Source organism: Eurytemora carolleeae, unplaced genomic scaffold, assembly GCF_000591075.1.
Source record: "Eurytemora carolleeae unplaced genomic scaffold, Eaff_2.0 scaffold735, whole genome shotgun sequence".
NCBI classification, from domain to species: Eukaryota; Metazoa; Arthropoda; class Copepoda; order Calanoida; family Temoridae; genus Eurytemora; species Eurytemora carolleeae.
The window spans coordinates 120355-144535 of record NW_019396629.1 but is presented as its reverse complement, the minus strand read 5'-3'; the positions used below and the strand labels follow the sequence as shown (position 1 = coordinate 144535).

At 31.9% G+C, this 24181-nt stretch overlaps 1 protein-coding gene across 3 annotated transcripts; it reads left to right on the top strand.

Moving 5' to 3' along the window:
- Positions 1 to 5886: 5886 nt before the first annotated feature.
- Positions 5887 to 23938, top strand: LOC111706575 (facilitated trehalose transporter Tret1). Of its 3 annotated transcripts, none has more exons than XM_023479479.1 (18): positions 5887 to 5938; positions 8670 to 8766; positions 9764 to 9865; positions 11323 to 11441; positions 12945 to 13013; positions 14473 to 14574; positions 15119 to 15231; positions 15923 to 15960; positions 16804 to 16906; positions 17903 to 17967; positions 18449 to 18545; positions 18991 to 19038; positions 19562 to 19637; positions 19881 to 19953; positions 20051 to 20084; positions 21130 to 21241; positions 21771 to 21896; positions 23570 to 23716. In XM_023479479.1, the coding sequence occupies exons 2-18, from the start codon at positions 8694 to 8696 to the stop codon at positions 23666 to 23668; spliced, it is 1449 nt and encodes a 482-aa protein (XP_023335247.1). In that variant the 5' UTR covers positions 5887 to 5938; positions 8670 to 8693; the 3' UTR covers positions 23669 to 23716. The 3 variants fall into 3 exon arrangements, with proteins under 3 accessions (XP_023335247.1, XP_023335245.1, XP_023335244.1); XM_023479477.1 differs by lacking the exons at positions 5887 to 5938; positions 23570 to 23716 and adding exons at positions 7815 to 8319; positions 23789 to 23938; XM_023479476.1 differs by lacking the exon at positions 5887 to 5938 and adding an exon at positions 7818 to 8319.
- Positions 23939 to 24181: the final 243 nt, after the last annotated feature.

Genomic DNA, 24181 nt, shown 5'->3' with positions numbered 1-24181 from the left:
CCGGCCACTTGCCTGGCCTAGCCCCAGCCTAGGTCCTAGCCACAACGCTCGGCCCATAAATTGTCTTTACTATAACCTAACTCTACAACAATAAAACAATATTTACAGATTAATTGAACAAATAATTGAAATCAGGTTCATAGATATTATTGTCGAGGGGCGGCTGGGAGTAAAAACAACGCCTTACGATTCTGTGAGGGATTCAGTTCCCTGTGGACGCTGAACCCCCCCCCCCCCCCCCTCGGGACGTCAACTGTCTAGATCACTAACACTTGCATTAATCTATCCAGCACGTTTCCTGTTTCACTCCTTTTTTTAACAATTCGTAAGCTAATCTGACCAAGCTATGGACGTTTGACAGCGGAAAAAGCAAACCCCAGTCCTTCGACAGACCTTGAATAACAACTATTAAATCGCCAATGAACAATTGGCAACATTGCCGTAGACGTAAATGTTTTGACAATCTACAGTATTCATTCGCGGCAATTATTCTCTCTGGTACAGTTAGGGACTCGTCACTCGGGAATGGCGAAACATCATCGGAACTACAAATTATCCAAACTTTGATTAAGCTTACTTTTTTCTCAGATACGCTGTTCGGTTCAATTTTAATTTTTCATCTTCATTATTTTCTGTTAGAAGTTTACCTTTCATAATACTGTGCAATTTCCTATTCTAGATGTGTAAAAAATAAAAGAACTTCTTATAAATGAATTTCTAACCTAGTCCTCTCTAAAGTCTCGTTCTTTGTGGTTATAACTCTGTATTTTTAACTCTTTTTGTGGGTAACCCTGTAATAAAAATGTATACTCGTTTTGTGGGTAACCCAGGGAACATTTTTTATACTCTTTTTAAGTGGGTAACCCTGTGAATATTATTTTTTAACTCTTTTTGTGGGTAACCCTGTAAATATATTTTATTAATCTTTTTGTGGGTAACCCTGTAATATTTTTTATACTCTTTTTGTGGGTAACCCTGTGAATATTATTTTTTACTCTTTTTGTGGGTAACCCTGTAAATATTATTTTTTACTCTTTTTGTGGGTAACCCGAATATTATTTTTTACTCTTTTTGTGGGTAACCCAGGGAATATTATTTTATACTCTTTTTGTGGGAAACCCTGTAAAATTTTTTACACTCTTTTTGTGGGTAACCCTGTAAATATTTTTTATATTCTCTTTTTGTGGATACCCTGTAAATATTTTTTTATATTCTTTTTGTGGGTTATCCTGTAAATATTTTTTATACTCTTTTTGTGGGTGACTCTGTAAATATTTTTTTTTTGTGGGTAACCCGTGAATATTTTTTATATTCTTTTTGTGGGTAACGTCCCGTGAATATTTTTTTATACTCTTTTTGTGGATACACCTGTAAATATTTGTTATACTCTTTTTGTGGGTAACCCTGTAAATAAATTTTTTAACTCTTTTTGTGGGTAACCCTGTATATATTAATTTTTTTTTTGTGGGTAACCCTGTGAATATTGTTTTATACTCTTTTTGTGGGTAACCCTGTAAATATTTTTTAGACTCCTTTTGTGGGTGACCCTGTAAATATTTTTTTATACTCCTTTTGTGCATGGGTAACCTTGTAAATAAATTTTTTAACTCTTTTTGTGGGTAACCCTGTGAATATTGTTTATACTCTTTTTTGGTTGACCTTGTAAAATCTCGGTTTTAACTTTTTAAGATAGACTTCTTCACACTATGAGTGAAGAGTCTTAGTTTAGAAATTCTCAAAAAAGCATAAATATATTCTGTAATAAAATGAACTAAAATAATAAAAACTGGTGCATTAAAGGACTAATTTACATTTCACGCCCCAAGGTGTCGAGGGAGGGGGGGGGATGCACGCAGCGTATACGTTGATGAATATAGAGATTATAAGCGTTAAGTATACCCGTGTAGTCGAGCGCACGCAACTACAATATTATTATCTCAGCTCATAAAAGCACGGTCGCGGATTTTTACAAAGCTTGAAATATTTGGTTTAGTTGATTCTTAGTCGTTATCTGACAAACTTGTCATCTTGTGCTCCTAGGGTTATCATGAACAATACTGCCATCTTGCGCTCTAGAATTTTCATGTACAGTACTGCCATCTTGTGCTCTAGGGTTATCATGAATATGTACTGCCATCTTGCGCGATCTAGGGTTATCATGTACAATACTGCCATCTTGTGCTCTAGGGTTATTATGTACAATATACTGCCAATCTTGCGCTCTAGGGTTATTATGTACAATACTGCCATCTTACGCTCTAGGATTATCATGTACACAGTAAAATAATGTCATCTTGCGCTCTAGGGTTATCATGTACAATACTGCCATCTTGCGCTCTAAGGTTATCATGTATACAATACTGCCATCTTGCACTCTTGGTTTATCATGTAAAGTACTGCCATCTTGTGCTCTAGGATTATCATGTACAATACTGCCATCTTGCCGTCTAGGGTTATCATGAACAGTACGGCAATCTTGCGCTCTCGGATTATCATGTACAAGCTGTCATCTTGCACTCTAGGATTATCATGTAAAGTACTGCCATCTTGCGCTTTAGGGTTATCATGTACAATACTGCCATCTTGCCCTCTAGGGTTATCATGTAATAAAGTACTGCCATATTGTGCTCTAGGTTTATCATGTAAAGTACTGCCATCTTGTGCTCTAGGATTATCATGTACAATACTGCCATCTTGGCGTCTAGGGTTATCATGAATAATACTACAATCTTGCGCTCTCGGATTATCATGTACAAGCTGTCATCTTGCACTCTAGGGTTATCATGTAAAGTACTGCCATCCTGCACTCTAGGGTTATCATGTACAGTACTGCCATCTTGCACTAGGGTTATCATGTACAATACTGCTACCTTGCACTCTAGGGTTATCATGTACACTACTGCTATCTTGCACTCTAGGGTTATCATGTAAAGTACTGTCATATCCTGCACTCTAGGCTTATCATCTACAATACTGCCATCTTGCGCTCTACGGTTATCATGTACAATAGCTTTGAGGAGAACTGTTGCTGCAAAAAGTAAATTAAAAAAGCAATTTTTTAGAAACTATTTAACTATTTAAATTGCCAAAACTAGTGTGATATTGATCACCCTGTACATATTGTTAGAAACTGGGAAACTGTGTTTACACTTGTGTAGTTAACATGCAAGTTACGTATATATATATATACATATATAAATATATAAATATTTATATATGTATATATATATATATATATATATACATATATAAATATTGCATCAATGGTACAAATTTCATTAATAACCGCAAGCAAAGATAGATAAGAAAAAAGAAGAAGAACAGTTTATAACAAATATTTGAACAGTTTACACATCAAACTTGAATAAGCTATAATGTTTAACATGTCACATTAAATTCTTAAACATATCAAGACGAATATTGAAAATGTAAATTGAAACTATTTGAAATATCGAGTAAGACACCATAACATATTATTATTATTAAAAAGAGTTATTCACACACAAAGATTTAAATACATATATAACTATAAACGAATGTTTTGTTTTATTATATAAATAATTGATTCTTAGCCAAAATGCTTCCATAGATTTCTTTGAATTTTTAGTGCAAAGACGACAATTAAAAGAAATTTAAAGAAATAATAAGTTAAAAATAAGTTAATATAAAACTGAATATTCGAGATAATGATGACAGAGATATAATTATTTCTACCATTGATTCCAACGATAATTTGTCTTAAAAATATTTTCCCAAACAACAGATTAGTTTATAGTAGAATTTGTATTATTTCGTTTTTCCCTGTTATATCAAATGATTTAAATCAATCGAATCGTTTTCTCAAGCATTATCCAGCTCGTAATTTTTTAAGAACAAGTTTTTGTCTTATTTAGCAATTATAGTATAAAAAAGTTTTACAGGGATCAAATGAATTATAATATTTTATGTATACACTGGCTTGGGAACCCAGCGTTGCCCAGGCCGGTTTCTCATAGCTAATTCTGCAGTTTAGAATCTCAAAACTAAGAACATTTCCGTGGCTCTCTCAAGTTCCCCAACCAAATCGGTCAAGGGGTTCCTGAGTTATGATCGGACACGCACACAGACAAACAGAGACTACAACTTTATATATCTACTGAGGATCGTCATGATAGACGTAAAACATTATGTTCAGTATAATTTATTTAATAAAAATGTGAAGTTAAAAACTGAAATATATACATACATATATATATATATATAGATATATATATAGATATATATATATAGATATAGATATATATACTTTGCTCTGCTGTTTGTTTGATTGTTTGTATCTGCAGATAAACGTGAGAAAGGCTGGTTCAGCCAGGGGTTTAACGTTTATCAGATTTACATGAGGGATTTCACATAATCCCAGGGAAGGTGTGTGGATGGTAAGAATTGAAAAATAATAGAAATAGGATATTTTTAAATCCACGTTAAAACAACTATAGAAGAGCAACAAATAAAAGTTAAATTGAAGATGGACGCGCAGCGCTCTGAAAACCTAGTTTTATAATATTGCACTCTGAGTACAAATATTATACCTAGCCAGTCAGTCCCTTTAAGCCCATAACAGGTCGTCGCTTAAGTTACCTAAGCGTTTGAGGTGTGCAACTGTGAGAGGGGGGGAGAAAGGGGAGGGGCGGTTTATGGGTCTGACAAGATGGGTTTGAGCTATAATTTAAGACCAAGATGTCAATGTGTCAAAAGTAAAAACGGGATTTGAAAAAAGTTTATAAAACTACTTAATGCCACTACCACTTGCAAATTCTTAAACAAAAGAATGCAAAGTGAACAAGTTCTGCAATACAAAATTTAACACACTATATTTTGCACAGGAGCATGAACAAGTAAATTTTAAAACTACTTTTGCATGTGACAAGTCAAGTTTCAAAATGTAAAACTTATCCTATTGAGTCCAATTTTTGTTTTCTTCTCTTAAAATAATCAAATTTTGCAATAAATATTTGGATTTTTGCCAGTTTTTTTTGCGAAATATTTAAGTACAGGTGGGAGGGAGAGTCCTTGGGACAGTGTCCAAGCGTATTTAGGGCATGGCAGGTATATTAAATGAAAAGAATTAATAAGAAAAATACACACAAATTAAATTCTTTGAATATTCTTCATTGAAAAAAACCGGACCATTCATTTCTTCCTTTTGTTATTTACAGATGGACTCATAAAACTGTATACCAGGGAGATAACTGTTAGACTTAATATGAAACATGCAATTGTGCAGTGTACATAGACCAGTTTTACTTTAAAGGTTGATTTTTAAGCTACACGTACTGCAGTAAAAATATTTGGTTTATAAAATCATTTAATACACGTAAGATTGTTAAAATGTCGGCTTCCTATTCCATAGTTATATGGGCCTCACTGTAAGGTATTAAAAGAAATACGAAGAATAACACTTTCTTCATTTATAAAAATATATTAAATAAATCTAAATAATAAAACAAGACATACGTATTTATGTTCCCTATAGCCGGCCAAACGGCTGGACCGAACGGTCTGACATTTTTTGAGGGAACCCATGGGTGCCCCCAGAGTAGCATAGGCTAAGAAAATTCGAAATTTGTTTTCTTCAAAAATTCTTTAAAATTTGATTTTAAAAAATTCCACGGGAAACTCTTTTGCTAGTATTAGAATTAAATACTTGTTTATTCACTTGATTTACGTATTTATTGCTTTAAAGTTAAATATTAATATATCAAACAAATAGAAACTAATAGCTTTGTTCACGGGAACTAATTGTTCTCTATAAAATATAGCTTTTTTACTTAATGCATTGTTATAATGAAATTAAACAGGAACTGAGGATAAAGTGCACAATAGTTGAATTATAATTAAAAATAAGTTTTTAAGAAAAAATGCAGGAAGATTAAAATTCTGAGATTCTGGTATTGACAAGGTAATATTTCCTGGAATATAGTTCTGTTTCGACTTAACATGTTTATCATTATAAATTTATGACATTGTTCTATATGAGAAAATCAATAAGCAACTACTTGACGCAAAACACAAAGAGGTTTACATACACTAATGATATTACACGAGTCACAAGTCTTATTTGATGTTTTTAGGCCGGGAAAAAATGGGTAAACAACAAAGGTTGAGATGATCGTGTCTTACCGCTGCAGCTCTTCAAGTATCGTTCTTTGTGGTTAGCCCTGTTTATGAAAACGTTACGTCAAAATAATTTTTAACAAAAACCCCGGTTATACAGACTTTATGAAGCGTCTACACAATCTTCATGGTTTTTAAATACTGAAAATTTAAATCTAGAAAGCAAACCGTCAACGCAAAAAGTGGTCAATATGAGTTCCATTTCTAGATAAAAAGGCTTAAAAATCATACGTACAGTTAACCCCTAAAAAAGTCATACGTCGGAAGAATTCATCAAATGTCGTATTCTTCTCTTTCTGATAATGGAATGTTGCAGATATTTAGCTTTTAAATTAAATGATTAAATGGAGCTCTTTAAACTGTTCCCGCATACTCATGCAGGCTATTTATTTATTTTCGCAAATACTGAGATTTACGTAACATAGTATAAAACTCATTGAAAAATTGTCAAGACAACATTTGATAAATTTAGGGTTTAACTGTATATATACTTCATTTTTTATTTTGTTGATACATCCTTTAAGTTTCCGGATTTGGTTTAAAAATAAAAATTCTAATTTTGCTAGTTACGCAGAACCCAGAGGCAGTTTCTCTTAGGTTGCGGTGTATTGATCAAACAACTGAAAACAAATGAAAAGTTCCCAAAACTTTTGCAGTTTTTTAAGGCACTCAACACATTGTAGAATATTTTAAATTAACCTATTTTAGGCGACACAATTTTAATAAACGATAATTATTTATCTTTATCTAAAAAAATGTTTAAAAAGTGTATTTTGTAAAAGCAAAGTATATGTTTATTTACTTTCCTGCGTAATGCATTTTCAGGATTTGCATCATTTTTATCCACTGGCCTTGAAATTGTTAGTGCAATAAAACAATTATTTATGACCAGACCTGCATTGAAAATTTGTAAAAAATTCTTATCAACATTTACGAAAGTTTTAAATAAAATTGTTGTATTGGTTATCCATAGAGTTGGTGCTTTCAAAGAGTTTTTAACATTGTTTTTCTTTTACTAAAAGTATTGAAAGGGACCGTTCACTTACTTGGGTTTTTGAGGGTAAACTTAACAGCCTATTAGCTATTCATTGGTATTAGTCTTACTTTTCACAGACAACTTAGGCTTGAGAAAAAGCACTTTTTGGACTTACGAATTTTGGATTCGGATTTGAAAAAATTTCAAATATTAAATTAAATTGTAGTATCCAATAGTTAATTGTAGATATTTTTTATTTTTTATCAAAATCATTTTTAGAATATAACTTATTTTAAACATTGGACAGTTTGATACGTTTTCCCTACTTCCCCATTATTTATTGAAGAGTTGAAATCTAGGATCCAGATTCTCTGAGAGAGAAACTCGTCTTTGTATACACGTGTTAATTTTTTAAGATCACATTTAAACAAGAAAAACGTTAATTTCTTGTTAAATCTAAGATCAAAAGTTTTTATATTTTATTATATAATGGCTGACACATGATGATATTGAAAAATGATAATTTTAGATTTTATTTGGCTATTGTTACTGAAAAATCGTTTACAAAGTGTCAATGCGAAGGTACCTTTGCGCTGTAATTCTACCATGAAATTACCCAAATAAGCGGGCCCTTTAACATTTTGGAATTTCAATAGCATAACGGTAACAAATTACAAAATATTAACAAATTTAATGAGTGAAGACGACTGTCCGCTTTTCATTGATACCCTGTAATCACTAATTAGAGCTTTTACTTTTATAAAATTGTCTATTTATCCAAAATTCTGTACATTTTTATTCAACGGTAAAGAATGAACGCTCTATCTGATTTAATTGTACAGAAAAGTGTACAGTCATTGTACAGAAAAGTGTACAGGGGTTGTACAGAAAAGTGTACAGGGGTTGTACAGAAAAGTGTACAGGGGTTGTACAGAAAATTGTACAGGGATTGTACAGAAAAGTGTACAGAGGTTGTACAGAAAAGTTTACAGGGGTTGTACAGAAAAGTGTACAGGGGTTGTACGGAAAAGTGTACAGGCGTTGTACAGAAAAGTGTACAGGGGTTGTACAGAAAAATGTACAGGCGTTTTACAGAAAAGTGTACAGGGGTTGTAGAGGAAATTGTACAGGCGTTGTACACTAAAAACAATGTTTTATTTCTTTTTTATCACGTGATAATGGAAAATAAGGTAGATCCGTAGAATTGTTTTTATATATTGTAAAACCAACTTAGGACTTGGGAACTTACGACCGCATAAATAATATAATGTTAAACCTTAAAAATGCAAACATTTTTTATTTTGACATAATAAAAAGGGATTGTTAAGGTGTTTCACGATCCAGAAATTAAAACAAAAAACTCTAAAATAAAAACTCTTGAACCATGAAACTCCTTGATTTGTAAAAAAATGGACGAGTATGGACACTGTAAATTTATCATTAAAAAGTGGTTAAATATTGCTCTTTTCAAATATCTGAACAATCCCTTTAAATCGTAAAAACTCAATTAAATTTTTAAAATAAAATATTGTTGGTCTAGGTAGCTCCAGCCGGAGAAGAAGGAATGGGGAAACCCAACCCCCGGAACCAGTTCCTAGCAGCTGCAGTAGTCAGTGGGGTCGCTACTGTCAGCATTGGTAAGATGGTCTAGCACACTTCAAAGCTAAAAAACGTTGAATTCAATTCTGGGCATGCCTATGAAGTTTAAATATGATAAGCTTTGATTTCTTTAATTACAATGTACTTAGTGAACGAATTTTTGGCCGCTAGGTGTCTCACCGAAATGAAATCCTTGAAAATCTAGAGCAGAGACACCTAGTGGCCAAATATTCGTACTCCAAGAAAAAATGTACAAACAAGATTATGAAATTTAAAGTACATAGGGATGCCTCGAATTGAATTCATAAATTATAACTTGTAATATCTGAATGGCTTCGAATAATCATGGTCTGGGTAAAATATTGCAACTCCGGGAATTTGAATGGGTCATACGCTCGTCGATATGAATTGTTTTTGACTATTTTCTCCTTATAAACCCTTCAGATAGAAGTAAAATTAGTAGCGATCAATATCGAATTCAATTCGAGATCAGCCAAACCCATCTTTCATTTTTAGCGAACATTCCCTTTAAACACATAGAAGAGATGATGTATTTGGTGTAAGGTCCCGTTTTAGCGTTTCCAGTCTAAAGGTATGTCATAATGCAAGACAATCGTTTAACGGTTGAAACCTAAGAATACAATCGTTTAACGGTTGAAACCTAAGAATACAATCGTTTAACGGTTGAAACCTAAGAATACAATCGTTTAACGGTTGAAACCTAAGAATACAATCGTTTAACGGTTGAAACCTAAGAATACAATCGTTTAACGGTTGAAACCTAAGAATACAATTGTTTAACGGTTGAAACCTAAGAATACAATCGTTTAACAGTTGAAACCTAAGAATACCAATCGTTTAACGGCTGAAACCTAAGAATACAATCGTTTAACGGTTGAAACCTAAGAATACAATTGTTTAACGGTTGAAACCTAAGAATACCAATCGTTTAACGGCTGAAACCTAAGAATACAATCGTTTAACGGTTGAAACCTAAGAATACCAATCTTATATTTAATTTAATGATGACTTTAGGAACTGTGTTGGGATTTTCTGCTATTTTGCTTCCACAACTAGAGAAGGAAGTTGAACTCAGTGAAGACGACATATCATGGATTGCAAGTCTTAGTAATATTGGTAATCATACACAGTAATATTGGTGATCATACACAGTAATATTGGTGATCATACACAGTAATATTGGTGATCATAAACAGTAATATTATTAAATTTTAAAAAGTATATTGATAATCATAAACAGTAATACACATAATCTGAAACAGTAACATTGGTAGTCATACACAGTTATTGCTATTCATAAACTGTAATATTGGTAATCTTAAACTGTAATATTAGTAATCTTAAACAGTAATATTGGTAATCATAAACAGTAATACACATAATCTGAAACAGTAACATTGGTAATCATAAACATTAATTGCTATTCATAAACTGTAATATTGGTAATCTTAAACTGTAATATTAGTAATCTTAAACAGTAATATTGGCAATCTTAAGCAGTAATATTGGTAATCATAAACTGTAATATTGGAATCTTAAATAGTAATATTTGTATTTAAAAACAATCATTTTGGCAATTTAAACAGCAATCTAGGTAATCTTAAACAATGATATACATAATATTAAGCAGTAATATAGGTAATCAATTAGTAAAATACCTAATCTCAGTAATATTGCTTATTATAAACAGAAATATTTTTAATCTTATACAGTATATTGATAATTATAAACAGTAAAAAGCATAATCTTAAACAGTAATATTGCTTATTATAAACAGTAATATTTTTAATCTTATACAGTATATTGATAATTATAAACAGAAAAAGCATAATCTTACACAGTAATATTGCTTATTATAAACAGTAATATTTTAAATCTTATACAGTATATTAATAATTATAAACAGTAATAAACATAATCTCAAACAGTAATATTGTTTATTATAAACAGTAATATTTTTAATCTTATACAGTATATTGATAATTATAAACAGTAATAAACATAATCTTAAACAGTAATATTGCTCATTATAAACAGTAATATTTTTTATCTTATACAGTATAAAAATAATAATAAACAGAATAAACATAATCTTAAACAGTAATATTTTAAATCATATACAGTATATTGATAATTATAAACAGTAATAAACATAATCTCAAACAGTAATATTGATTATTATAAACAATAATATTTTAAATCTTATACAGTATATTAATAATTATAAACAGTAATAAACATAATCTTAAACAGATAATATTGCTTATCATAAACAGTAATATTGGTAATCTTATACAGTATATTAATAATTATAAACAGTAATATACTTAATCTCAAACAGTAATATTGCTTATTATAAACAGTAATATTTTTAATCTTATACAATATATTGATAATTATAAACAGTAATAAACATAATCTTAAACAGTACAATTTATCCAGTGATTGCTAAGATAAAAAGAAATCAAAATAGATCCTGAATTCGATATAAAAACTGAAACTGTTTCACCAACTTTTATGGTCAACCATATGTATAGTATTTAACATTATCTAAATCATTTCCATATTTTTAGGTCAGCTCGGGAGTTCAATTGCTACCGGTATCCTTTCTGGCAAGTTTGGTAGAAGATACACATTAATGATGCTTTGTGTACCTTTACTGGCTGGCTGGGTCTTTATAGGACTATCTCAGGTAGTTAACCTAGTATATAGGGCTTTATCAGGAAGTCAATCTAGTTGGGGTTATATCTGGTATTTAATCTAGCAAAAGTTTATCTGGTATTCAACTAGTTGGGGCTATATCTGGTATTTTATCAGTGAGGGCTATTATGGTATTTTATCTAAAAGGGGCTATATCAGGTATTGAACTATTAGGGGCGGTATCTGGTATTTAATCTAATAGGGGCTATATTAGGTATTCAACTAGTAGGGGATATATCTTGTCTTCAATCTAGTAGGGGCTATGTCTGGTTTACAATCTAGAAGGGGCTATATCTGGTATTTATTCTAGTAGGGGCTATGTCTGGTATTTAATCTAGTAGGGGATATATTTTGTATCTAATTTGATAGGGATTATATAAGATATTCAACTAGTAGGGGCTATATCTGGTATTTAATCTAGTAGGGGCTATATCTGGTTTATAATTATAGTAGGGGCTATATCTGGTATTTAATCTAGAAGGGGCTATATCAGGTATTAATCTATTAGGGGCTATATCTTGTATTTAATCTAATAGGGGCTAAATTAGGTATTCAACTATTAGGGGCTATATCTGGTATTTAATATAGAAGGGGCTATTTTAGGTGTTCAACAAGTATGGGCTATATCTGGTTCACAATCTAGTTGGGGCTATATCTGGTATTCAATAAAGTAGGGGCTATATCTGGTTTTAAATCTAGGAGGGGCTGTATATGGTATTTAATCTAGAAGGGTCCATATCAGGTATTAAACTATTAGGGGCTATATCTTTTATTTAATCTAATAGGGGCTATATTAGGTATTTAACTAGGGGGGGCTGTATCAGGTTTACAATCTAGTAGGGGCTATATCTTGTTTTCAATCTAGTAGGGGCTATATCTTGTTTTCAATCTAGTAGGGGCTATATCTGGTATTTAATCTAGTATAGGCTATATCTGTTTTTCATCTAGTATGGGCTATATCTTGAATTTTATCAGTAGGGGCTATACATGGTATTTAATCTAGGAGAGGCTCTGTCAGGTATTAAACTAGTAGGTGCTTTATCTGGTATTTAATCAAGTAGGGGGCTATATCTTTTCTTCAATCTAGTAAGGGGCTTTATCTGGTATTCAATCTAGTAGGGGCTTAATATGGTATTTAATCTAGTAGGGGATATATCTGGTTTACAATCTAGTAGGGGATATATCTGGTTTTCAATCTAGTAGAGGCTAAATATGGTATTCAATCTAGTAGGGGCTATATCTGGTATTTAATCAAGTAGGGACTATATCTGGTATTCAATCTAGTAGGGACTATATCTGGTATTCGATCAATTAGGGGCTTTATTAGGTATTAATCAAACAAGAGCTATATATATGGTATTCAACCGTGAAGGGGGCTATATCTAGGATCCTAATATTTTTTTTGCATAGAGATATAATTCAGTTTCTTGGTTTTGCATAAATTAGAAAATGCAGATTGGAGATAAGATTATGAGAAATTGTATATTTAATTTAGGGATCTGTTCTGTATATCTGTATTGGTCGTGTTCTACAGGGGGTTGGAGTGATGTCATCTGTAACTCAGGTATATTTGGATATTATACAGGGTGTCCCAAATCATTCTTGATCGTCAACGGGTCTAAATTACAATTTCCGGGACTAATCAGAAAATTTAAGAATAATAAATCATTTTGAAAAATTGAATAAGGCTAATATAAAAATTTTCTTACAGGAAATGCTATGTTTTTCGAATATTATGTTTATTTTGGCGTTAAAGCTAGGAGATGATCTAAGCTATCTATGGGAAGCTCTGTATACCCAGCAAACAAGATCTTTAGGAATTACCCAGCAAACTAAATCTTTGAAAATTACCTAACAAACTAATTCTTTGGAACAAGATCTTTAGGATTTATCCAGCAAAAATATCTTTAGGAATTACCCAGCAAACAAGATTTTTAGGATTTACCCAGCAAATAAGATCTTTAGGAATTACCCAGCAAACAAGATATTTAGGAACTACCCTGCAAACAGATCTTTAGGAATTACCCGGCAAACAAGATCTTTAGGAATTACCCAGCAAACAAGATATTTAGGAATTACCCAGCAAACAAGATCTTTGGGAATTACCCAGCAAACACGATATTTAGGAATTACCCAGCAAACAAGATCTTTAGGAATTACCCTGCAAACAAGATATTTAGGAATTACCCAGCAAACAAGATCTTTAGGAATTACCCAGCAAATAAGATCTTTAGGAATTACCCAGCAAACAAGATATTTAGGAATTACCCTGCAAACAGATCTTTAGGAATTACCCAGCAAATAAGATCTTTAGGAATTACCCTGCAAACAAGATATTAAGGAATTACCCTGCAAACAGATCTTTAGGAATTACCCAGCAAACAAGATCTTTAGGAATTACCCTGCAAACAAGATATTTAGGAATTACCCTGCAAACAGATCTTTAGGAATTACCCAGACAATAAGATCTTTAGGTATTACCCTGCAAACAAGATATTTAGGAATTACCCTGCAAACAGATCTTTAGGAATTAGCCAGCAAACAAGATATTTAGGAATTACCCTTCAAACAAGATCTTTAGGAATTACCCAGCAAACAAGATATTTAGGAATTACCCAGCAAACAAGATCTTTAGGAATTACCCAGCAAACAAGATCTTTAGGAAATACCCAGCAAACAAGATCTTTAGGAATTACCCTGCAAACAAGATCTTTAGGATTTACCACAGCAAACAAGATATCCAGCTATGCCAGTATATTTTAAAGATTTCGGAAATTACTTTGTCAACAAAAAAATTTGAAATTACCTACAAATATTATTCAGCTAAAACAAAATTTTTAAAGCAACTTGTTCTTTTTGATTTTAAAAACTAAAAATTTAGAGTTTAAAAACATGATAATAATAAAATGAGTGTAGGAAACAAATCGCTTATTTTTTTGTAATTTTGTAACAGCCAAATCTTTTAAATTTTGCTCATGTCACATTGCAGTTAGAGTGCACATTTGTAAATTTTTCAATTTTAGGTATATCTAGTTGAGATTGCTGATACTCAACATAGAGGTATGTTTGGAGCAAGTGGATCTGTAGCAGTTAGTCTTGGGATCACCATTGTTTACTGTCTAGGGGTAAATTAACATCATTTCTAGCTTTTCCTTCATTTTTTATCATATTTTTTTGTTATATATTTAAATAGCATGGCTAAACTTGGCTTAAATAGAGATGGGCCTCGTTTTTTTCTTAAAAAAGGGTGTCGTTCAGAAAAGAAAAAAACGATGGACGAATGAAATGGATCGTTCAGAGAAATGAAAAAACTATAGTTTTTTACTGAATGAAGGAATTTTATTGAACAAACGATTTTACTGAACGATCATTCAGTGAGAAAACGAAAGAAAGAAATAACATATTAACAATAATTATGAGAAGAAACTAAATCAATTTTTTTGCACGATTGAAAAAAAAATGGGTAGTTCATGAACGATGATCAAACAAAATAAGTCGAACGTGCCCATCTATAGGCTTAAATGATTGTTTTGAAAATGCAATGACACGTGCAAAACAAAATTATTATTTAAAATTATTTTGTTTTTAACTCAGCATTAGGATGACAAAAATCCACAATTTGGCAAAAGCTATAAGTGGCAAATAATACTATTCAGTACACTTGTTTAGGCCATACTAGACTGGAGGTTTGTATGTTTGGTTTGTGGTTTGCTACCAATAGCTGTTCTGGTTCTCATGGTTCCACTTCCAGAGACGCCATCTTGGTTGATCCTCAAGGGCAGGCAGGAGAAAAAATTTAAATTTTTTTCAATTACTTTAAAAGCTGGAATTTTTTTTTCTTTTTCAATAAACTTTGTGAGATACTCGGATCGTATATATAAAGTTGTAATCTCATATTTACCTTTTACTTTGTTTCTCTGATCCTAACACAGGAACCTGATTTGCCTCAAATTTAAATGAGGGAACTGGAGATATAATTCTTTTTACTGGGTAATATTGAAATAAAGAAATTATTTGTTGGAAGGGGATTTAAGGACTATATCCTATATATTATTATTATATATAATCCTCAAGGGTAGGCAGGGAGAACAAATTGTAATTTCTTTTAATTTTTCATAAAAAAATAGGCATTAACGTTTTTTAACAAAACTCTAGTGAGATTTCTTTGCACGTTTTAGAAATAATTAGCTTTGACTATAGTTTAATAGTAAAAAATCTCAAATTTTTGTGAGATAATTTATTTTTCAACAACATCTACTGAGATTAAATTTGATTAAATTTCTAAGAATAATTAGCTTCAACTGTATAAAGAAAAATTTCTTTCATTTAAAAAAAAGTTTATACTTTAATCTAATATTGAATGTTAAAAAGTGACATTATTCAGTTTATTTTGCACAAAACAGACAATAATTTCTTACGAAATTTTATTAAGAATTTTTTTTTAATTTTTAAAAAAATTTTCCCACTGAACAGAAGAGAAGAAGCAGAGAAGAGTTTAGCCTGGCTCAGAGGTAGTTTAAGTTTATTTTTTTCTTCATTTTTAACAATAAAATAAAATAGATTTAGTCGAATATCATTTAAACAGGGTGCTCACAGGTCTTGTTTTAAATCATTATCTGCACCACTCTTCTTGTACTCCAATTTTCATCCTTGTCACCCAACTTCAATCATGTTAAATTTTGAAAGAAAAGTTTGTGTGACATCCTGATAATCACAAATATTTTCAGTTGCTATGATTTTGTTTGAACATCCTTTCTATGTGTATTCTAGTTTTGAACAAATGGCTTGGTTTCGTGGTCCTATTGGAATCATTTTCTGCAATAAAACTGAATAAAAAAACCAAGAATGTTTGCATATATAAAAGAATTTGAAGCTAGTGCTGTTATGATAGTCAATATTATTTGAAGGAATTGTTACCAGAATACAAATGTTATCCCTCAACATGTAATGAGCTGGTTGAGCCCTTTTAGAACGTAACACTGTGTCATGGATATATTTGTATATATGGATATGTTTGTATATATGGATATATTTGTATATATGGATATGTTTGTATATATGGATATATTTGTATATATGGATATGTTTGTATATATGGATATATTTGTATATATGGATATGTTTGTATATATGGATATATTTGTATATATGGATATGTTTGCTATGGCTGACCAAACGGCTAGACCAAAATGGCTGAATATTCTTGAGAGGTACCATGGGTATCCCGTGAATAAATAAAAATTGGAATTTTTTTCTTTCAAAAATAAATTATTTTATAAAACATAATTTATTTTCAAAATTTTGATTTTATTTGTTTTACGGGCAACGCCGGGCACTTCCTAATTGTATTGTAGGAGGTGTTGGTAGTAATGTATCTGCTGAAATAGAAGGATTGGTGTCTGCTCAGGGCTCAACAAGTAAAGGAACTGGATTTTTTGAAACTTTAAAAGCATTTAGGTAAATCCGGAATTATATATTTAAGAATTTTCCCATTAGACATTAATTTTCAAGTAGGGTTTCCAGCGAAAAGGAAAAATCGTTTCGCGAAAAAAAAAATTTCGCAACCATTTCGCTTAATTTTCGCATTTCATTCGCTCACAAAAAGTGCGTATTAAGTATTTCCTGAAAAAAATGCGAAATTTCGCGAAAAAGCTTGCGAAATGCGACCACAATTTTTAGTACATTTCGCGAAACGTTTCGTTCGCTGGAGACCCTACTTTCAAGTCTTCCCTCTTTTAGATACTTTTACTCCAACAAATAATTTTTCCTCAACAAATCAGCGAAAAGCATTCATAATATAACATAGAAACTAAACGATTTCTGACCGGAGTTAATGGGACTGTAAGCGTAGTTTCAAGTGACCTTCAATTCAAAGAAGTCCAGTTTGACTTTATAAGGTACCGTTGTGAATCTGAACTGGACTTCTTAGAATGGAAGGTCACTTGAAATTACACTTACAGTCCCTTTAAGAAGTTAATATAATACCCTGGGTAAATCTTCAAAAAATGTCAAAAAAAAAAACTATTTTTGAATCCTCAGCTTGCAATTAACTTATTTTAAAAAGCTTCCTCACTTGTTGCCATCAAACATTTCGGGGTCATAACATGTAAATAGATTTTAATTTAAGAGATTCGAAAAAAAGGAGAAAATGAAGAAACTAAATAAAATAATTTTTCATAACAAAAGTATTGATATCTACAAAACTGCCTAACCCCATTTCATGAAACCCGCGGGTTTCCAAACTGGTTTTTATAACGATACACTGTCTTAAGTTTTGGGCTCTGGTACTTCAAATAAATCGGAGTTTTATTGATGTATTTTTCATCTGAAATGGAACAGAGCTCGTTCATTTTTTTGCTTGTTTATGTTTGTTGTTGCTGCTGTTTTTAGAAAAGTTGATGCTTAAAATAATCTATTTTCAGACAGAAAACGTTTAAATAACGCTTATTTTAGATATCCTGGAGCATATAAACCCTTTTTCATTCTTCTAACAGTATTCACCCTGCAGCAGTTAACAGGTTTACATCAAATACCCCCCAAAAAATAGTTTTTTTTACAATTTGATAATTTTTTTTTTATGTTTTTGGCCGAAGACTAGAACATCAAACACCCCTTTGTTTAGGACTAACGAATGACTTTTCACATTATACTTCATTTCCTCTGAAATTATGCTTCTAAAACAATTACAATTTTTATCAAATTGCATAAGATATGGGCCAAAAAAAATCTTAAATTTTTGCTGCAAAATCATCCAATTCTGGATTATGTAAATTGATATAAATTTTAGGGTCCAAATATAAATATAAATGTTACAAATAACTAATTGGACAAAATTGAAAGAAGATTCTTATCTTAAAACGCCAATTTAAATTTTACAAAAAATGTCGGAAAACGATAAAAAATTTTTTGGTGGCATTGTACAGATCGGTAGGACATTACAATTTCAGTTTTATAATACACGTATATTATTCAAATAATATCAAATAGATAATTATTTAGGAAGTTATGCAGTTATATTCTATGCTGTAAGTTTATTCAAGGATATTGGAGTATCCAGTAACCCTTATTTACCCGCTATCCTTACAGGGGTTATCAGGAACAACTCACTTTTTAAAAATCAATTGTATTTAAATATACAATCATAGATAGTTACTCTCTGTTTTGATTTCAAAATTAAGTTTTTAAGTTATGTAGAAAAACTCAAAGACTTTCTTGTTGAAATTCATAAATAACAATTGAAGAAATCATGACACTGTGGAGTATTAAAGGGAGTGTCTGGCTAGACATGGTAGTTGAGCAGATATTGCAGTTCTGTTGAGAAATTTTATAGAAATCATTAGAGACCTATAACACGTTTGTATGCTGTATAGTTATTCAGAAAGAGTGAAAATGGAATCATTTAAAGCCTCATGGAATCCAGGTAGGCGTGCTGTCCATCTGGTCCTGACGTGGCTCAGCCCAACTACCATGTCTACCAGACACTCCCTTTAACAACAACAGCATGTGCTGTTGTCCCCCCATCTTAAAAAGTGCGCGTCTAGGCTAGTTGGAACTGTAATAGGAACCTACCTACTGAAATTCTATGGCAGGAAATATAGATTACATTGACGATAGACATAACGAGACAAATCATATGATACGTCTTTGGTATTAATCACTATGATTTTCCTTGCACGATCCTAACCAGTACAAGGATTTACCAGTCTAGTGTATGTGTAATGTACCGCAAATACATTTACTCGCACCAGGGTGTCTGTGTACCTAGTGTGAAGTGGACTTAGTGCGTTTTATGCAATAAATGTAGGCTGCCTAAATGTAGGCTGCCTAAATCAATGTGTCCAATTAGACCAGATTTTAATAATAGCAAGAAGAAGTTAAAGTGTAACTTATGGCAAATGTATTATAACAAATGTAATTATGGCAAAAGTATTATGACAAATGAAACTGAGCCCGTTGATGTGGTTGAACCACGTCTCTTCTTGTACGCCGGATCTGGCTGGAGACAAGCGGTTTAATTTAGTCTTCCTAGTCCTAATAAATTACTTATTAAATGTAATCCCAGAACTATTGTTTATTCCAATTCTTATGTCTCATCTGTGTAATCTATGGTAGGAAACCCTTGATGATATTTTCCAGTCTATTAATGGCATTCTTCATGGGAACCCTGGCAGCAACTGTTCATTTAAAGGTTATATTCTAACTTTTTAATCTTTTGGAATTAGAATAAATGTCGTCTTTCATGTTTTATCATTAAGATTGTTTATTCCAAACTTTTACAATTTGAATAGATCAATTTTGAAATAAAAACTTTCTTAAGTTTAGTTTCACAAATTATTAAAATTTATTACTTAAAAGCAATTTATTGATTAAGTATAAACTAACCGGCTTGTTCTGTACGTAAAAATATTTATTTTTGTAATACGTATTTCAGAAAGGATTTTACGCTGAGTACTGTACTGCAGATGTCAACACAACAACAAACAGCTCATGTTCATTTTCTCAAGGAACAAATATCTCATTTTTACAAATTTTTCATTGCGTTTTGCACAACATTTTTGTTGTTGTTAAGTTTAGCATCATTTCAAAATTGTGATTTTGCAGAGGTAGAGGAGGATCGTACACTTTACACTTTGAGGTAGGTTTTTTTTAATAAAACAGAAAATATTTTTTTTTCTTTTTCTGACTTTTAAATTGGTTTGGCGCATCACTTTTTTGTATAAAATAATTCACTGGTTAAAGTTAAAGTTTGTAAACATGCATATGTCATAATATGGGTTTACAAAAATTCGTCTTGAAACATTAAATTCAAAAACGTTAAACTCAAAAGAATCTGTCAATAATTGAACAATTTGGCAAACAACGGACTTCTCTGTCGAAATTTGTCAGAGTCACTAATAAGCCTAGTTTTTTGACCATACATCAAAAATTTAAAAAAAACAACAAATGTGCCATATTTAGTGGTTCGAGGCACAACGACATGATTCGAAAACATGATTTTAAAAACGCTTACGCTAACCCATTTAAAAAAAGAAAGAAAAAAATTCAGAATGTTTAAATGAACAATTTTTACTGCGTGTGGATATTTTTGGAAAAAAAATGAATTGTCCCAGTTGTAGTTTTACTAGACTTTTTAAACAATCTACAGTGGTAGGCGATTATACAATGAAGACGACTTTCGATTTCAATTTTGATTTAAGTAAAGCTTTTTAACAACATGAAAAAGAGGTCACAAGAGAAGCTGTTAATTAAAAAAATCTCTTGTAAGCTTACTTGTAAGCTTTTAATTCGAAAAAAGTTTGCTAAAAATTAAAAAGTCGTCTTCGTTGTATTGATATAATCGCCTATCACTCTACTAAATCGAAATTATAGAGAAAAATGTGAAGCAAAATTTACTAAAGACAGAGTGAAATTACTGTTTTTCAAATGGAACGAAATTCTCCTAAAGGTTATGTTTTAAAAGCTCTGTTTTTACTGAACTAATGTGGTAACCAGCAAAAAGTGGATTAATTGTCATCTTCTTCATATCTTTTATTCTTTTTTGCGACCCAGAAATTTCTATAAATGTGGACTTGTCATACCAATTAATGATAAAAAATTAGTGAAATTTCTTGAGAATTGAGAGAACAAAGTAAATTCTGTAGTTTTCTGATTACCCCTGTACTTCATGTACATATTTTTAGGGCTGTGTACGATATTTACCCTGCTATAGCTGTTGTACTGTACATGTTAACATTTGGTACAGGAGTTGGTACAATTCCCTGGTTACTGCTAGGGGAGCTTTGTCCCAGCAAGGTTGGAGAAATCGTTACAGGGGACAAAAGTTCCGAACCGTTATGTTTCCAAATCTGATGCACATTGTCAGGTCTGGTTTGGAACTTTTTCCCCCTGGACCTGCTTTATTTTATAATATAATATATAAGATAATGTTAAAGGAAGGAACTGGACACTTCCCTCCAAGCCTGATGCTGTACACACCTTTGCTATCTCTATTTTTTATTATTTGATCTACCAGAATTCATAGTTTGAAATGTTAAAGGTCTACAACATCAGGTTGCAAAGACACAACAAACAGATTATTAACCAGAAATCGCAACTTTTGGATGAAGTATCATTAATCTTAAACTCTTAATTTAAATTTCAATGATCAATCTTGATCCCTCAATTAAAGTTATTACGCAAAGTATGCCCATTCCGGGATATCGATAAGGAATTAAATAAATCCGTAGGCCAGCAATTTGCATAATATGGAAATATCAACGCGTAATTCCGAGAATTAGAAAACAAAAGTTCTGATAACAGATTTTATTTTAGATTTGTTTAGGTGAAGGGCATAGCTTCAGGAATCACAGTATTTGTTGCGTTTATAACAATATTTTTTGTTGTAAAATCCTTTCCTTTCTGTATTTTATACCTGACACCTGCCGGTACATACTCTACATACGGAGTGGTAAGTACATTTTTGCCCCAAAACGAAGGTTATTGGATACCTAATAAACCAAAGGGCTCCGTTTCATTTGCCATAATACGTTTGCCATAATATATTTGCCATAATATGTTTGTCATAATATGTTTACCATAAAATATCTGCCATAAATAACACTTAAAAGCTACAGGGAGTCCCACAAACCATGACGGTAGAAAGACGAATTGAATTTCATCTTTGATCTTGGAAATAAGTTGCGGCATTATTTGTAAACCTATTGTTAAAAGTAAAATACTAGAGTTAATAATCACATAATACCCCTAGTCTTGGCATTTCCAAAATTTGGTCTGCCTTTTTTGTGCTGCCAATATTATCGGAGATATGAAAAAATTCGGTCGGATTTATACAAGGAAAAAAATAGAAATTTGAACTAAATTATTAATATCTCCGGTAATATTGACAGCACAAAAAATGCAGACCATATTTTGGAAATGCTAGGCCTAGAAAAAGTTTTCTTCCAAGACGCATGCAAGCAAAAGTAGGTTGAAGACTGAATCATTGAAAGTCAATAATAAATTCAAAGTTCAAAGACGACTTTTAAGTCTTCTTGCTTCATGTTTCGTGGGACACCCTGTACGTTTCGGCGAATGGGTTAGTTCTTGTTGTCCCTAAATACTGGTATACCCTTCCTTAGGGTCCGATTCCTTGAGTAAATATGGCACTCACATTTTCTGTTTTCCACCAGTTTGTGAACTAAAGAGGAAAATTTTCATTAGAAAGAAATTGAGACATTGCCACAAACTCTGATTTTATAATCCCAATGTCGTGGACCTTAGAAATTTCAAATTATAAATTTTCTTAAATCAAATAATCCAAGTTTGAAATATCAACGGTTTACACCATCAGATTACCAAGATATAAGGATTAGACAACTTAAGTTTGTAGCAACGACTCAATTCCTTTGGCGCATTTATAAAAGTAAAAATAAGTAATCTATGGCAAAAGAAATTATGGCAAGTGTTACTCATAGCATAAGCATTTATGGAAAGCGTGATTATATACTTTGTCAAATGAAAATGATCCTTTAAAACGTAGATTTCCTTATATTCCTTTCCATATCTTTACTGTAGTTATTCCTCCCTTCGACAACCCCTGAGCCCGCGATTTAAAAAACTCGGGAAAATACGGCGGGGGTCGTTGGGCCTTATTTACGACTTGAGCTTTCGGATTTAAGCTACATCTTATTTTTCCACAGGGTGTGTTCAAAAAACCGGTTATATATTCTATTTGGCGGATTTTCATGGAAGGAATTGGCGCATTCCGGGTTTTTATGAGAACAAAACTCAACATTGAGCCTTCTTCTCTACTAAAACCAACCAAGACCGGTTTTATTTTCATAGGGCCTAACTCCTTAAGTCGAGCCGAAGATCTTTCAGCTGTCAATCACGTGACACATGCTGTCATCAGAGTTGGGTCGAAGATTGGGAATTGAGGAATTGCGGCTCGAGCCGAAGTTTTTAAATCGCAGGCTCTGACTGAGTACGATTACCACGCGGGATAACAAATTTCAATAAAAAATAATCTGCAGATTAATAAAAGATCGTGATCTGCAACATTGATCTTGATATCGACAATACAAGAGTTCCCAACTCTCTGAATTAAAATTTTCTTGTTTTCAAAATTACTATAATTTCTAGATGTCTCTGATTCTGATGTTGTTTACGGTGTTTTTTGTTCCTGAAACTAAAGGGAAATCTCTAGCAGAAATACAGACTTTTTATGGAAACCTAGATTAAAATAAATAGCTTTGAAAATATTTGAAATACATCATAGTTTAATTTTGACCATGTATATAACTGTGCAAAGAACCTCACTGGGATCTTGCCAGACTACATTTGTCGCATAAAACGTTCTAGGTCGACTCTGCACTGGGTAGCCTGACTGGACGGTACGACTGCAACTTAGAGACTGGGGTGAGCTGGAAATGAAAGATAGCTAAGATTTGGCTGAAAATATAAAGTGTTTTAAGTTTTAGTTTAATCTAAACAATTCCAAAACAATGTGATAAAAAAAATAAGAATTATACGGGCCTAGCTAATAGAAGGATGTTAAACAATGTTGTTTATTTAGTGTTTACTGAAAATATGCTGGTACCGTTTTATATTTGGCTGCTGACGCATATATTTTTTCCTTTTTACTTTCCAAAAGTTAAGTGAGGCCCTCTTAGGCGCCGCAGCCTGCAATAGGGGCCGAGCGCTGCATCTAGGATGGGCTATGGGGCCGAGCGCCGCGGTTAGAACAGGCTCAGG